General features: G+C 38.7%; 1 protein-coding gene across 2 annotated transcripts in view; it reads left to right on the top strand.

Moving 5' to 3' along the window:
- Positions 1–16777, top strand: part of EPHA4 (EPH receptor A4) — a 217227-nt gene that overhangs the window by 122890 nt on the left and 77560 nt on the right. The window contains exons 12-17 of one of the 2 annotated variants that reach the window (XM_082466376.1): positions 1991–2052; positions 2507–2716; positions 4596–4745; positions 7808–8001; positions 11291–11446; positions 11784–12708. In XM_082466376.1, coding sequence (XP_082322502.1) covers positions 1991–2052; positions 2507–2716; positions 4596–4745; positions 7808–8001; positions 11291–11446; positions 11784–11898 — 887 coding nt within the window. In that variant the 3' untranslated portion in view covers positions 11899–12708. Of the gene's footprint in view, positions 1–1990; positions 2053–2506; positions 2717–4595; positions 4746–7807; positions 8002–11290; positions 11476–11783; positions 12709–16777 lie in introns of both variants that reach the window. The other variant, XM_082466377.1, reaches the window with a different exon arrangement.

Below are 16777 nucleotides of genomic sequence, written 5' to 3'. Positions count from 1 at the left end.
CCTGCCTGTTCCGGGAAAGGGTCTGTCTCTACCCTGGAGCCCAACCTGGACCCATTTCATAAGCCCCTCTGTGCTTATGGAGACATTCATCTTTATTTCTCTGGTAGAGCTCATAAAGATTCTGACAAATGGATACTCTTCATAAACAAAAAAATGGAGAATAATTGTGAAGATAGTGCCTGACAGTCAGACTAGGGAGGTGTGAGGGTGAAAGAGTGGGAGTGTGAATTCATGGCTGGACTTCCTTGAGTAACTTGGTAAATGGACAGGGAGACTATAAATTCTCGCCACTACCCCGCCTCCCCCTTCTGGATCTTCTCCTTGCTTCCCCACATTTCCAGAAGGATCTGGTGAAATGGAAGTAGGTGTTAATGCACCATCAGGGGAGTCACCCCTTCTCATGAGTTGACAAAGTATCGTTTGATTGAGGCAGGTTCATTAAAACTCATTTAGATGCATTTGTTCTATGTGGTCACAGATGCAGAGGGTAAATGAGTCTGAGGACTAAAGGCTTCCTAATAATATTGATGGAGGATGGAAAGGTGTACGGGGACCACTCCCTCCAGCCAAGGGGAAAGAGATTAGAAGTGGTTTTACTCATCCTTTGGTCTACACCGAGATTCCTGCTTTTGCTGCCTGCTTTCATTCATCACTTGAAAATTAAATGTTCGTGGTGGTGTTTTCTAATCCAACATTTTTGCCTCGGAAAGATTTCTTAGGCACGGTACCAAATGTCCAATCGAAGAACAAATTGATAAATGGGACTTCACTGAAATTAAAAACATCTGCTCTTCTAAAATTTTGCTTCTGAAATGAAGACGTTTCCCCTTTCCCCACACCAGTACAGAGTCTAATCTGATAGGGGCTCTGGGTGGGAAATGTACTCGTTTAGAATAATTCTGGGGGCTTTCCGGCAGCGGCACAGCCCAGCCTATTTTCCCTGACTGGATGTCTACGTCCAAACAGTCCACAAGGACAGGCAATGAATATTTTTGATTTTTCAAACTAACATTTTATTTTCCTCACAGGAACTCTTTTCTGTTCTCTTGGCTTTACCCCTTGCCTTAATAAAGTATCGAAGATTTACACCCCACTCCCACAAATACCCTTTAGAAAGAAGGAATTTCAGACCTTGAGTCCACTGCCAGGGATTAAGAAACTAAAGAATGATCCTTATTTCCTAAGGTCCTGAGAAAGCAAACCAAAGTGAAATGAAAGTGTTTCCCACTTCTCTCAAACCTTGAAATCATTCTGATTTCTTTGCTTAGAAAAGGGAGAAGGGCACACAAAGGCTCTAGTCCTGAATTTAAATTGCTGCCTAGGATGAAATCACTTATTGACCCTTTTCTGTGATTTTGTTGTTGCTGCTGCCGAGGTTGGCAGCTTAAGGAAGCAAATAGACTGAGTTTATTTATAGATAGGAAAAGGGAAAAGAAAGGATATAGCCCCTGACCTGAGTGAGGCAGGGGGAAAAGCTAAGATGGTACATGCTTGAGCTTTAAGATGAGTCTGGGTAATGAAGTATCCAACATAGCTCCCAGAAGCTTGGGTTCCTCTAAATAGGTAACAACAAAAAAAGTTTCTCTGTTCATGGATTCCTTTAGCATTGCACAAGTGGCTCTTCTGGGGACAAAATTAATTATCTTAAAGATTTTTTTCTCCTCTAAACGGGCCATTTATCATCTTCTCCATTTGCTTGAGAGAGCAAATACCCATCCGCGTGCTCCCTGGATACCAGAGGCCACTTTATTAAAGACCTTGTCCACAAGCCACCCAAAGGGTTAACCTTCCAGATGGAATTTAAACCTACTCGTCCTTTTAATATTTCATTCCTAGCTCCCCACAGCTGAGGCATAAGCTTGGCTTGTTTTAATTAAATTAGATCGCACAAGACAGGTGTCCTGGCAGGAAAATTGCGCACAGCCCATTTTTATCTCATTAACTGCAGTGCTCATCAAGGGTTTTGTGTTTTTCTTTCTGGAAACTCTAGGTAAACCAGTAATGATCATAACAGAGTACATGGAGAATGGCTCCTTGGATGCATTCCTCAGGGTATGTGACTACTTTATATTAAACCCAAGAATGTTGGTATTTAGAAAACTCTAACAGACTTTGAGTATCTGTTCTGTTTGGTTGTATTCATGGACTTTTTTCTAAAGAGGCAAAGGAAGAAGACGAGAAATAGAGAATGATGTGATTTTTAAAGGCTCTTCAATAATCCACGTACAAGGAGGGTAGTATTTGATTTATTCTTGTATCGTGGGGCTGTTTGAGCCATAGATTCATTACAGTTGGATAATTTCCATCTATTACAGGAAGCAAACCCAGCTCCTAGGATATACTCTACTCATGAATTAGTGACTTTGGTCAAAAAGGCCCGGAAATCATATTGAGTTTCACTGCACACCGGATACAGATATCGAAAAAGATCCAAGTAATAAATGCTTGGTGAAAATTAATTTGGTCTAATGCTAATGAGATTGTACCTTATTTCTTTCCTCTGCAGAAGAATGATGGCAGATTTACGGTCATTCAGCTGGTGGGCATGCTTCGTGGCATTGGGTCCGGGATGAAGTATTTATCTGATATGAGCTACGTGCATCGAGATCTGGCTGCACGGAACATTCTGGTCAATAGCAACTTGGTCTGCAAAGTGTCAGATTTTGGCATGTCCCGAGTGCTAGAGGATGATCCAGAAGCAGCTTATACCACCAGGGTAAGAAAGATTTGTGACCTCTGGGCTTTGACTCGATGAAACTGTTCCTCTCACTTTGACGTTTAAACCCTTTGTGATTTTTACAAGTTTCCTCCTCCTTCAGAGCCTCTTCATAGCCATGCATCCATTTTTAAACCATGTTTCCAAAGAGGGATTTTGAAACAGCCTCTAGATGTGTGACCACTTTACAAAGCCACAAGTTAGAGCGTCACTTATTATTGTATTTTTTCACACTCAATCTACCTTCCTTCCTTCCTTTCTTCTTGTTTGTTTTAGATTTTCTACTTGGTTCCTTTTTATTATTTAAAAAAAATCTTATTTTAAACAGGACAGAACAATATTTCTAGTCGGCTGCCTACCGAATCTGAGAATGTATATACAGGATTTATAAAACATTTACACTACGCAAGGTTTCCCAGTATCTAATGGCCTGCATTTTACTACTGGTAGATAAGCCAGGATTAAGGCAGAGTTAAGAGTTATCAGTATACAGTTAATGGCTATGCTATCTTTGCCGGACAATCTGAATATAAGATACTAATGGAATAAACACAGAATCATAAAAGTTATTGGCCATTAGGGCTGACACTGTTAAAATCAACATGAAGCAGGCCAGCCATTTTCTTCTTTTAATGCTCACCATTTTGCATGTGCAATGGTAAGCATTGGGGTTTTCTGGTATAGTTTGTTGGGGGGTATGTGTGTATGTGTGTGTGTGTTTTCTGGTAGTGTTCAGTTTCTTTGGCTGTAGTTTTGATTCTTACACATACCCTCTTCGGAATTCAAAGTCCATTCATTCAGGAAAGAATACATCTTTGTCCATGCTAAAGACTTTTTATTTTTCCCCAGTAGTTGGAGAAAGGAAAGTAAAAGGAAGCTTCTAGAATGATACATTTATATAGCCAAAATATTTAAGGAAAGCAGAAGGCGGCAGCACAAGTGTCTTGCTGTACGGAACAAGCATAAATGTGATACAGTGTATTTTCAGAGTAAACTGCAGTGAATCAATGCAATTTGCAGTACAATTTACTGCCCTGTTTAGCAGCTCTAATAAAGCAAACTTTTAAACGATGTCCTCTTGAACAGCTTAAGGGTCTGAATTGAAGTTGAATTAATTTCCCCAGATGGAACCCTAAGAAATTTGAAACTCCATTAAAAATACCTTGCACATAAGCATAATCAAACAAGAGACATTTGAGACCTTTAAACTTTTCTTGGGTAATATTCAATTGCTTTACCATTTTTGCAGGGTTTTTTTAGAAAAGTAAATAATAATCAAAATCTGGCCCTCCTGCCATTAAAATTAATAATGGCTCTAGCATCTGGTATTATTTGACTTCCTCTAAGAGCCTGTTTAGCGTATTATCTTCTAGCTACGTTGGTCATGTTTCTCATGCTCTATAAGAGTTGGATGACAATGGGATGGATAGAAATGTTCATATTTCACTTTCTTAGGTCATGATTTCCAAAGCAGTATTAAGTATTGCCTTTGTGCTGCTGGGTGAGAGAATCTGACAAGAAGTCAAAATTACTGTCAGCTGCACATCCGTTGATATATACCACGGATAACATGTGTATTTTGTAAAACCTAAAATGTCCTTTCTTCTACAGTATTGCCTTAAGTAGAGCTCAGATAATAGGTAGGCTTTTTAAAAAATAATTAAACATATTAGTTGCTTACTTCCCTGTGACTAAAGAAAACATATGAGAACTGTCTCAACCTGGAAGATTTTAGTTAGAATAAACAAATATCCTGTTATTGTTTGGAAAGCTATCTCAGGAATGCTGTTGCCCTACTTAGCAAACAGTAACAACATTCAGAAACTAAAATGGCACATCAGTGTACTTGGGGGATAACCTAGAGCTTGGATGTTCACAGGGTGGCAAGATTCCTATCCGGTGGACTGCGCCAGAAGCAATTGCCTATCGTAAATTCACATCAGCAAGTGATGTATGGAGCTACGGGATCGTCATGTGGGAAGTGATGTCGTATGGAGAGAGACCCTATTGGGACATGTCCAATCAAGATGTGAGTCTTTATGTTCTGAAATATATGTCTTTGCATTAATGTATGATGGAGTAAGTGTTGAGCTTGAAATGATACATTAAACTTAAAATTCTTAATACAGATGTGTCTAGTAATCTAGCTAAAACTTACAGTCCTGGATTTCGAGGACCAAAATTACAAAGCCTTAATGGTATAATATGGGACATAGATAGATGATAGATAGGTGCATAGCTTGATCGATTAGCGATATGGAACAGTACTTTTACTTTGCTAACTTTCAAACCCATACTGAAATAAAATTAAACCTTGAATTTTAAGAAAATGCAAAGATATCTGAAAAACACAAATTTCATATGAGATGAAATTGACACGAAAGGTTTATTGGAAGAAAATTAGTGAATATTTTAAAGCTGGCAAAGTTGTAATTAGAGCTTGCCCCTTGAGGACTCTAAAATAAAGCTTCACTAAATGACCCTTTGTAAATTATACACATCCCTTTAAATGTACCATCTGGACTACTTTGTAAGGGAGTATCCACAATGCCTCCAATTTTAGAAAAGCATTCAATAATGACACTAATAAGATTCCAGAGTAATAGAATTTAATTACAGACATCTCCAGTGAGAAAAGAAAAAAACAAACCTAGACCGGGGGGATCTTGCTAGAACACTTCTTAGCTAATTCTGAGAAGGTGTTAGTTAGTTCTAGAAGGGTTGGAAATCAGAACAAAAAAAATGGCCATTTCTTGAACTTTCCTAATTTTTTTATATGAGAGGTAAAATATTATCATAGAGTGTGTTTACGAATGTGTGGTATTCAATTTATCAATTTTATATTTAATTTATCAATTTTAAAATTGTATTTTAAAAAAAGTTTCTTTTTTAAAATTTTCTCTGATGTGGAATGTTACCTGACCATCTGCCTTGTCCTGAAACAACAGGATGTTGCAAAACCTTGACAATTAAGTGAAAAACCAGGTGCACTCAAGAAATAGGATGTTTCCTTATCAGTAGAAGAATGTTTAGAGCAATACAGAAGCTAATGCATTCTGTGTCCAGTGGGGCAAAAAGAATTCTCTAACCAGAATAAGAGGAACGGTAGTGTTGACACTGTAGTATCTATAAATTATAAAGGAAAGTTCATAGCAAATAGCAAGAAAGACAGCAGCTAGCATAACTGATAGATAATTACAGGCTGGAGACAGACTATGAGAGTGAACAGTGTGTAATCTATTGTTTGATGTGATTATGCAGATACCATCAAGTACCTTTCTTGTATAGTAACATTTGGTTTTGAGTAGAGACATTCAGAGGAACAAAGACCAACAACCTAGAAGAAGGAGTAGTGCCTGTATTTACTTATTTAATTATTGGATATTTAAGCTTTTCTTTATTTCAGTTGAGAGTGGCAGCCAAATGCTCATAAGAGCAGAATATCTAAAGATGTTGTCAGTTTTCCCGCCCTAAATATTTTCAGACCTATAGCTTTGACAGCTTCTATATTATATTAAAAATAATTTTGTTGGTTTAAACTTTCAGTTGTCTGCCTTTATCCATGAAAAAGCATCTGAAGCCAATTCTCTCCCACAAATAATATTGATCTATCCTTCACGTGTATTCGTCTCGGCGTTGGAGTCTGTAGAACAGGAATCTATAGGAAATGTAACTGGAGAATTACTTACATGGGTAGAATTCATTTGGCATATGGTGAATGGAGTCAAAGTAACTGTTAAGAATATGTCAAATTTATCAAGTTTTTTGTTTGTTTTAATCCTCTGCCTTCCCCCCCAAAATGTTCAGCAGTAAACTGAGAAAATATGCTTTGTTAACCCACAAGCCATCTTCCAAGCTGGCAGTGGATAGGGAGCTAATGAAAGAATACTAAGCAGTCTGAGGGTTTGTAACAAATTGTGTTAACCTGGCATCAGCCCAATGTTGCTTGCATTCTCATCAATTCAATGTAAAATATTTTCATCAATCTAGAGTCAACACCATGCACCTGGAAAGATAAAAGAAAGTCAGAGGATCAAACTGACCTAATGTCATTGCCAGAAATAAATAGAATCACGTTCATCAGTTAGATAGCATATAGACGTCTACTTTAGAAGGAGAAGTAAATTAATACTAATATAGTAGGAGGTTGGCAAAAAATACATGGGAGAAAAGGGTTCAGAGGGCTTAATAAATCACAAGATGATTGTTAAACTGAAACAGTATCCTGGTTAAAAGAACCACAGTTATACTGGTACATATAAACTGGACCTAACTGAATTGATTATTTTCTCTTGAAGGCCAATCATTGAGCAGTAATAGACCCGCCGCAGGGAGACTCTGTCATGGTCACTGAGATGGCTGCAGCCAGTGGTGGTTTCACTAGGAGCTATCATTTTAGTAGGGGGAAAGAAAGGACTGGTTTAAAGCAATTAAAACTTTTAAAAATCCCCAAAGAAAATCACCTCCAGAATCTCATAAGATATGCATAAACCCAGGTTATGAGAAGCCAAGAAATTAAGAAGTAATTCCCCTTTTTAAATTTGGCATGAGTCATATCATATTGTGTTACTGGAATTCACACCCTGAAGAAGAGGGGTTTAGAGAAAAGCCAATAAGAAAATGCTGTAATACCTGTGAAGATAGATTAGAAAAATTAGAATTAGAAGAAAGCCCGTGGAATGATTTATGTCTTATTAGGCAGGACGACCACACTGGGCAGGAGGCAGTTATCACCTACCATTATAACTTCTTTCCTGAGATGTGTAAGGGTCCTCTTTAAAATATAAATGCCCCAAGGAAGGTTTTTATTAATTATTTTTAAAACTTTAAATCTAGTTATGAGCACCTTTAACAGGGTCAGTTGACAGCCAACGGAGACCAAGAAAGAGATACAGAATTGGTAAATTGGTGTATTTTGGTCTTCCAAAAGTAAAAATGGCTGCGCATCTGGAGGGGTTGAGGAATGTGCTGTTTCTGAGAGAGGTAGTGCCTTCTAGATTGGAAGGTCTGGAAGTTGGGCTCTGGTATTGACCCACCAGCTGTCTGAGCATACCGTTCTGGGTTTTTTGTTTTGTTTTGTTTTTTTGATAGGTGATTAAGGCCATCGAGGAAGGCTATCGGCTGCCCCCTCCAATGGACTGTCCCATTGCACTCCACCAGCTGATGCTAGACTGTTGGCAGAAGGAGAGAAGCGACAGGCCTAAATTTGGGCAGATTGTCAACATGTTGGACAAACTCATCCGCAATCCCAACAGCTTGAAGAGGACGGGGACCGAGAGCTCCAGGTCAGCCGTGCTTACTTAATACTGATGTATGAAAGAATACATCAGAGATGGCAGGCAAGTGGTGACTCACTTTAATTCCCGCCTTCTCGTCAGAGGCCACTTCACAGCCGTCTGCAACCTGGGTGGCTTCTTCCTCCTTGAGTATTTATGGTAGTTCTTTTCACCATTCTGAAGACCCTAGTACTTGTCAGGCCTCAAACAGAAGTCAGAAAAACAAATTTAAAACAACAACAACAACAAAGGGATAGCTCAAGTGCTTATTTGGTGAGGCTGGACCTGAAAACTTAGGAAGATGGATGAAATGTACTTTTGGAAGATGGTCAGGTTACTAGATGCTATATTTTGAAAGGGGAAGGAACATGGAGTTAGCAAAAAATAAGAATTCGAAGACATCTTTAAGTCGACTTAATAAAGTGTGAATTGTAGCAAGAGATTCCTGGGTTTCAGTTCTTAAAGTTGCTCTTTTCTGAGTCTTTCAAGAGGAGAAGGAAACAGGACCAAGATAAAAACTGATCAAGTTACAAAGCATGCAGATGAATATTTGAGAAGAGTTTTAAAAACTAAAATGATTGAATCACCTGTAAAATAGTTAGTCACTTCATTGAAAAGAGCAAAAGGAAGCATTTCGGTCCAGAAAGAAGATAAAGATACTGCAGGTCTTATAATTAATTCAGTAGGAACTTTTCTACCTGGAAATTGGGCTTTACTGGTATAAGATCCAGGATACCTAGATACCAGTCCCATTGACCATTGTTAGGAGTTAAATGGTTTAAGAAGACAGGCATAATAAGATGAGGTGATTCACGCCCGCAGGAGGAGAGGCATCTACTCATCTCCAGATCTGTGCTTCTCAAAGTCTTCTCTTTCATCAAGACCCTGAGTTAAAAGTAGGAAGACATTTTCCCCATAGTATCCAAGCCCTTCCAGTCTTGGCCAGCACTAGGATGCTCTCCTCCGGTCTTTCTCTTGAAAACTTAGCCTACAGATTAGAAGAGAAGGGAATACGCTTCCCATTACAATATGTGAGGAAAAGAATTGGGAGTGAACAGCAGAGATACCCTGTGTTCTCTTAGGCTTTCAGATCCTTTACCACTAGCCACCATACAAAGAGTTAATGACCATGCTCTCCTGAAATAACACTGGGCTGAATTCACATCTTCCTTCTGCCACTGGTAGCTATGTGACCTAAAATAAAATCCCCCATCATTTCTGGTCTATTTTTGGTTCTTCTCTTCTCCAAGAGGGTGAAAATAGATGGCACTAAGGCTTCTTTTCCAGATGTAGCTAGTTTCTTTTATTCCAAGGTAAAACTCTTCCAGCTTTTTATCTCCAGCTCTGGATGCCATGTTATTTTGTCTGAAGGTTCTTCGGTACTTGGGGCTTCTCCTGCTGGTATAAACTCTTTAGTTGCTAACATTGTATAATGTGTGCTTTGCACCAAAATACAGAACAAACTGGGTTGTTGGACACACTTTTCTCACTTCTAGATTTTTCTCATTGATGGTACTCAAGAGCTTTGGTGCTTCTTACTGCTTGCTGATAATGGAAGATTGTATAACATGGTATGTGATTCAGCACAGAATTAGGCAAATGTCACAGTGTTCCACAAAGAGCACAAAGACTTCCAGAACAAGCTTGAGAATGACCCTTAGAGTTCATTCATACTGAGTAAGGCTATTTTCATTCTAAGGTCATTTTGACCTTGCCAGGTACCTAGAGCCTCCATGTTGCCCTTTTAATGCTTTGGCTTAAAGTTAGAAGTAAATGCAAACTTTTGATTTTTGTTCATTAATATTCCTGGTAAACATTCAACACTAATGTCTAAAATTCTATGTGGTAGTGTTTGTTATTGGCTCAAAATTGGGAAAAGAATGAAATCTTGATGATTCTTACCATAAAAATCTGCAGAATTTTACTCAGAAAATTGGATTAATTGAAATAATGGACAAAAAAGAAAGGTCACAAAGACAAGCTACTATTTGGACACAAAACTGATTGATAAAGCAAGTCTTTGTTAACATATCGATATAAAAAAAGAAGTAATGCAAATCAAGATAATTTAGGTAACAATTAAAATGAAAAATGGATTGGATTAATTCTACTATGTAGAAAGTTAAGCCATTAGAGGGACTTAATTTTGTTTTTACAAGAAAAGGATTTTTTTGGTTGAAAAGTCAGTAGTGATGATATAATTCTGATTTAAATGTTCGTATTCAAGCAATGTAGTCTCAGGGTGAAGATCAGGTCAAAATGTTAAGATCAACCACATTCTATAATTTCTAGGAAAGGGAGTTCAAGAAAATAGAACTTAACAAGTAGCAAGGTTGCTATACAGGTAATTATAATAAATGTGGTATAAAATACCCTGTTAATGTCTACCTTATGATTATTAAGTAGTTGGAGATGAAGATGACTATAATTCTCTTAATAAATACTTTCCATAAATAGATTATTTATTGTGTCTCAATATCGTGAGGGATGACAGAATACTTGCCTTGAACTCTAGTCCCTCTTGACAGTGATCTAATGTAAAACACCTGGCCTGAGAAATGCATCAACTAATAAATAAGTTAATAAGAAGTGCTTGGAATTTGTTGAAATGATTCTTTTAGGAGCCCCAGCAAGGGAAAACGAGAAGCACATTCCACAATCCAAACAGTGATCAAAGTGGCCATTCTTCCTGCCAGTCTTGGCACACGTGCTGGTCAGGCTGCGTTGATTAAAGAGAGGATTAACTCCCTGCTGTCCCAAGTTTGTTTGAATGCACTGAGCCTGCCTGCAAACCTGGCTGGAAGCACGCCGGACTTGAACTCTCGCTGTTTTCTCTGCTTCCATCAAGTCTGGCAGGTTGCAAGCTCACAGTTTTCCTTACTCATCCTTCACTAGGGTTTCCATAGTTGCTGAACTAAAGTCTGTGATATTCAGTGCTGGCAGGGACTGGACCCTTCCTTCAAAGACTGAGCTGGTTTCAGCCACAAGGGCTCCCCCAATCTTTACCCCAGGCTAGGATGTTAAAAGACCTGCTCTGATCCTTATTGCATTAAGAGGTCCGCATAAAACCAATGTGGGAAATGAAGTTAAGAACAAATAGGGTGATTGAGACATGCTTTTGCAGCTTTATGAAGTTAGGGGGGAAAAATCACATGATGACATTTGACGTTGGTGATTCCATCTAAAGCCCGTTCTTGGTGCTTCGGTTCCCCTCGCCTGTCTCAGACCATTTGACTTCTGAGTCAGGCTGTCTCTCTAATAATTCTTGTCTGTCTACACTTTCTCGTTCCATTTCCAGACCTAACACTGCCTTGTTGGATCCAAGCTCCCCTGAATTCTCCGCCGTGGTATCGGTGGGCGATTGGCTCCAGGCCATTAAAATGGACCGGTATAAGGATAACTTCACTGCTGCTGGTTATACCACACTAGAGGCTGTAGTGCACATGAACCAGGAGTAAGTACTCAGCGATGTAACACAAAAGGGTAAATCTAGATTTCATAGTATTTTGCTTCTTTTGCTTTGAGCTGCATAATCATCCTACTCATTTTTTTAAAAGAAAAGAAAACTGGAATGCCTTTCATTTTGATTGATTGAGTGTCATTTTGCACAGCCTCTATAAAGCTCCTACATTGTTGCATTCAATTGCTTAATTAAACATTTTAATACACCTGCCTTGTTGTGCTGTATTAATTGTGGCTGATTCAAATGCATGTCTGCATGAAGCCCAGAAAAGAGATTCTCAGCCCTCATCACGTTTTCCTCTCCCACTTTTTTCTCCCCCTGCTTACAGTGACCTGGCCAGAACTGGCATCACAGCTGTCACACACCAGAATAAGATCTTGAGCAGTGTCCGGGCAATGAGAACCCAAATGCAGCAGATACACGGCAGAATGGTTCCAGTCTGAGCCGGTATTGAATAAACTCAAAACTCTTGAAATTAGTTTACCTCATCCATGCACTTTAATTGAAGAACTGCACTTTTTTTACTTCGTCTTCGCCCTCTGAAATTAAAGAAAAAAAAAAAATATCTGCAGCGTTGCTTGGTGTACAGATTGCCGAAACTGTGGGGCTTACAGAAATGACAACCGTCGTTTGAATTAGACCTGGAACAAATCGTTTCTCAGAAATCCATCCATCCATCACCAATTTGTAAAATACATGTACCTATATAAATAGAACACCGCCTCCGGTTTCAATGCCGTATTTGCTGCCAGACACTGAGCTTCTCCGAGACATCCTTGATCTTCTCTCCATTTGGAATTACAACCGTAGCGTTTTGTTTGTGGCATAAATTACAGTCCATCCTTCTTTCACTGGCATGAAGACCATGCCCACTTTTGAAGGACTCAGTTATAACTTTTAAGGCTTGGTTCGTACCAGGGATAAAACCTAGGTGAACGTCACGTGACTCATCAGTGCTGCCGCTTGGTGCTCGGGCCACCTGGTGGATTATGCGGACACGCGGGGCTGGAGAGAAAAGGAAAGTGGATTTTAAAATAATAATAATAATAATAATAATAATAAAACCCAAGCACCATACCCCCTACCTGGACAAACGCGGTCCGTTTCTTTGCGCCCGAGGCTGTGCCATATAAGTCTTATCTGGGGACTCTACAAACTTTTCATAACTACCTTATGGATAGTGGATTGTGACAATCTTGTGTAGGGAAGTTTCATACTTTCCTCCTTTAAAGAAGCAAACCCAAATCTACAAGGTAAGGCAAAAGAACCAGCAATGAGTCTTTCTCCAATGAAAGCTTTTTTTTTGGGAAACTTTATCTTATTTGAAACACTGAGCAGTAAATATCTTTCATGGCTATCAGGTAGTTTGGGTGTTTTTTTAAGATTTCAGTCCTCTTGACATTGGGAGAGGAGACCCAAAGCAGTATGGCTTCTCTGCTGTTCTTCCAGGAAGAAGTGAAATAGGAACTATATGAGGTCAGGATGGCATCTAGACCTCCACTGGCTGTGCTTTCTTTCACACTGTGAGGGTCCTCTTGTCCTTTGGTGCCCTTCATTCCTGCCACAGATCCTTACTGAGCATCTTTTGGGTACTGGGTAGTAGCCTCTAACCTTGTTGGGTCATGCATATGCCCCATTCTTTGGAGAATTTGCTTCAGTTAAGGAGTGCTGGAGGGTCTTTCCATGAGTTTCATTTTCTTTTTTTTTTTTAATTTAATTTTTATTTTATATTGGAGTATAGTTGATTTACAATGTTGTGTTAGTTTCAGGTGTACAGCAAAGTGATTCAGTTATACATATACATATATCCACTGTTTTTCAGATTCTTTTCCCACAGAGGTTATTACAGAGTACTGAGTAGAGTTCCCTGTGCTAGGTGCTAGGACAGTAGGTCCTTGTTGGTTATCTGTTTTATATACAGTAGTGTATAGATGTTCATCCCAGCCTCCTAATTTATCCGTCCCCCACCCCTTTCCCCTTTGGTAACCATAAGTTTGTTTTTGAAGTCTGTGAGTCTGTTTCTGTTTTATAAATAAGTTCATTTGTATCATTTTTTTGATTCCACATATAAGCGGTATCAAATGGTATTTGTCTTTCTCTGACTTACTTCACTTAGTATGATAATCTCTAGGTCCATCCATATTGCTGCAAATGGCATTATTTTATTCTCTTTATGGCTGAGTAATATTCCACTGTGTGTGTGTGTGTATATATACACACACCACATCTTCTTCATCTGTTTCTCTATCGATGGACACTTAGGTTGCTTCCATGTCTTGGCTATTGTAAATAGTGCTGCGATGAACGTTGGGTGCATGTATCTTTTCAAAGTGTGGTCTTTCCGGATACATGCCCAGGAGTGTTCCTGTCCTGCTCCAGTAGCCCCTGTACCAAACTGGGTCAGCCAAGGAGGATTTACTTAGATGTCAATGGTGAGACTTGGAAGTCACCTTGACTGACTCATTATCAGAAAGTGACCTACTAAAAAAATAGGCTTTTCATCCATCAAGCCCATTAGCCTTAGGTACTTCTATTTTAATCCCGGATTTTGTTCTTAAAACATGTGAATTTAAATGACTCTGTTCATGCCTAGAAGCAAATAGCCTAACTTTTTTGACTGGACAAATTTTAACTTTTTTAACTCTTCCATTTTTATCACTTTTAAAGAAGAGCTTGGCTGATTTTAATGATCTTTCTCCCCCCTTGGTTTTATCCTTACAGTGCAAGGAATGTTAAATTTGATGCTGTCAAATCATGACAGTTTAGTAAAAACCTTTTTGCAACATTAGTTGTGAAAACTTTTCTGTTCAGAAGGAACGTGAAATTTGTTTTTTAAACTACTCCAAGAATTTCTGTTTTATCACCGCTTTTGCTGAAGTCAGGGAGTTCTGGATATTCATGTTAAAAGTTGACAAATGTTGGGGAGGTTCACTTGCTTTTAAAAAAAATTATTTTTTTTCCTTCTGTAAAGCTGTGGGATATTCTGTTTTCAATTCCCATAGTCCAGTTCAAATAAGGTAGCATTATAGTGCTATCTTGTGAGTAAAAAGAGAATGTTACCTTGAACACATTGAATAATTAAAAGTTTTGCTTTCTTACAATCAATAGCTTAAGACTTGAGGTGTTTTTCTAAACATTGAACATAGTCAAAGCAGAACGTTTTTAAAAAGAGAGTGTGTCAATTCTAAGATGTCCTAACATGTTAATGTTATGTACTGTGTTGGAGTGGATTTGTTACATCTTAGCAGGTATCTCTGCAAATGAAATATTCAGTTGAGAACTGAGGAAAAGGTGGAATATGAAATTCATTCAAAGGTTGCCTTCTGAATCTTTTTTTTTTAAATTTATTTATTTACTTATTAATTTTGGCTGCATTGGGTTTTTTTGTTGCTGCGTGCGGGCTTTTCTCTAGTTGCGGCACCGGCTGTGGAGCACCGGCTCTAGAGCACAGGCTCAGTAGGCATTGCTTCGCGGCATGTGGAATCTTCCCGGACCAGGGCTCGAACCCGTGTCCCCTGCGTTGGCAGGCAGATTCTTAACCACTGCACCACCAGGGAAGTCCTGCCTTCTGAATCTTAAGTTTTACACATTGTCTGAGTTAGAGCCCAGGCCAATGGAAAGACCAAAAAAAGGCTTTCTATGTGTCTAAAATAATACCCAGTAGCAGTAAAAGTGGAACGCCACTGCTTCCAGGAAGTCGTGCACGTTGAAAGAGAGATGTGAGGACAATAGGAATTTGTATTGTTTCCCAGGGTGTGGAGCCAGCCTCTGGCATCCAGACAGCTTGGATTCCAAAACCAGCCGAGATGTTGACAGTGGGAAGTTCACTCTGTGTTTCTTTATAACTCAGTTCCTCCACCTGTAAATTAGCGATAATGACACTTTAACAATAACACCTTTCCTAACACATGGTGGTGTTGTGTATATGAACTACTCCTATGTAGAACACACTGAACTTCACAGAAGAAAGGCGTCCTCTTCCTCCAAGGTTTCCCAAGTGTTATTCACCCATCTTTCACTTGTGAACCCAAACGTTTTATTGCAACAGGCCAGAGCGGGGTGAAATGAAGTTCAGTGGTAAGAAGCCATCCAGATGAAGCTTCTTCACTTTCAATGGATTTATGAGGGTTTGGGGGTAAATGTATATCTATACAGAAGGTGGTAGACCTATCAAATCACTCCTGTATTATTTAGCCTTGAAATGTATGAAATTGTTAGTTTATAATTGGGAAGAGTGAAATGTACAAGTAAGACCCCATTGCAATGAAAAGAACTGGATGATAAAGACACTTTGATGTCTTCATGACTGACTCAAAGGAACAAAGCTTTTGTTTATTTAGTCACCATGAAAGTCACATCTTTCACTCCTGATCCCACACAGACCACATGCTTTGTCTGGTCTCTGTTCAAGCAATTCCTCACGATAAAGGGGTTGCTTGAATTCAAGGAAGAAAAGGTTTATTTTTCTCCCTTTTATTCTGACATCAACTAGATATAAGCCTCCACGTTCCCACACTTCATATACGCACTGAGTATCTGAATATTACAAATATATTTATATCCAGGCATTTAGTGAAGAAGGGAGTTGGCAGACACAAATGGGACAAACGTGTTTTTGAGATGACTCTTGCTCCTCTAAGTAGCAAAAGAAAATCACCTTCAAAAAGTGTGCATATCCATATGGAGTTGGTTATTCTCCTTCAGAGTCTTTAAGGTCAAATTTGTGTTCATTTTGTCCTTCATGTAAATACATGTCTTGTCTGATGGAATCCCTGCACGTTCAGGTTTAAAAAACTATGTTCGATAGAGTTACTGATTTCCAGAGAAGAAAGAGTTGGAAAAATAGATCTGATCCTTTTTCTTTAATTTTTTTTTCATAATTGTCAAAAATGAATGATGTTGACAAGTGACTACCTGAAGACCTTGGTAGTTATGTCCTTACCCACATTTATAATTTTAAATTGCTTAAGAAGTAATGTCTATCTGAATATTTTATACAAAAATTTTATTACTTTCTCCAAGTAGACTAAAGTATTTTCTACAAGTTTAAGTAATGGTCATTTACCTCCAAGAAACTAAATTTGATTTATCTCCCTCCCACAATAAACAACGCACAAATACAAAACAAGCAGATAAATTGGTTTGATAAAATAAGGAAAATTATCTGTAATAAGATGCACTTTGGTCTTAATTTTTGCTCTACACTTGAGGCCAACAACTGCTAAACACGGCCACTGTGGTGGAAGATATAGTCCAAGAGCAATCTTGATGGAAAGTTATCAAAAGGAAAGAAGAGGAGTTGTTTCTTTTGGCTTGAGTTGA

Source organism: Balaenoptera physalus (genome assembly GCF_965194825.1).
Source record: "Balaenoptera physalus genome assembly, chromosome: 6".
Classification (NCBI taxonomy): Eukaryota; Metazoa; Chordata; class Mammalia; order Artiodactyla; family Balaenopteridae; genus Balaenoptera; species Balaenoptera physalus.
This window is presented reverse-complemented; position numbering and strand designations above follow the sequence as displayed.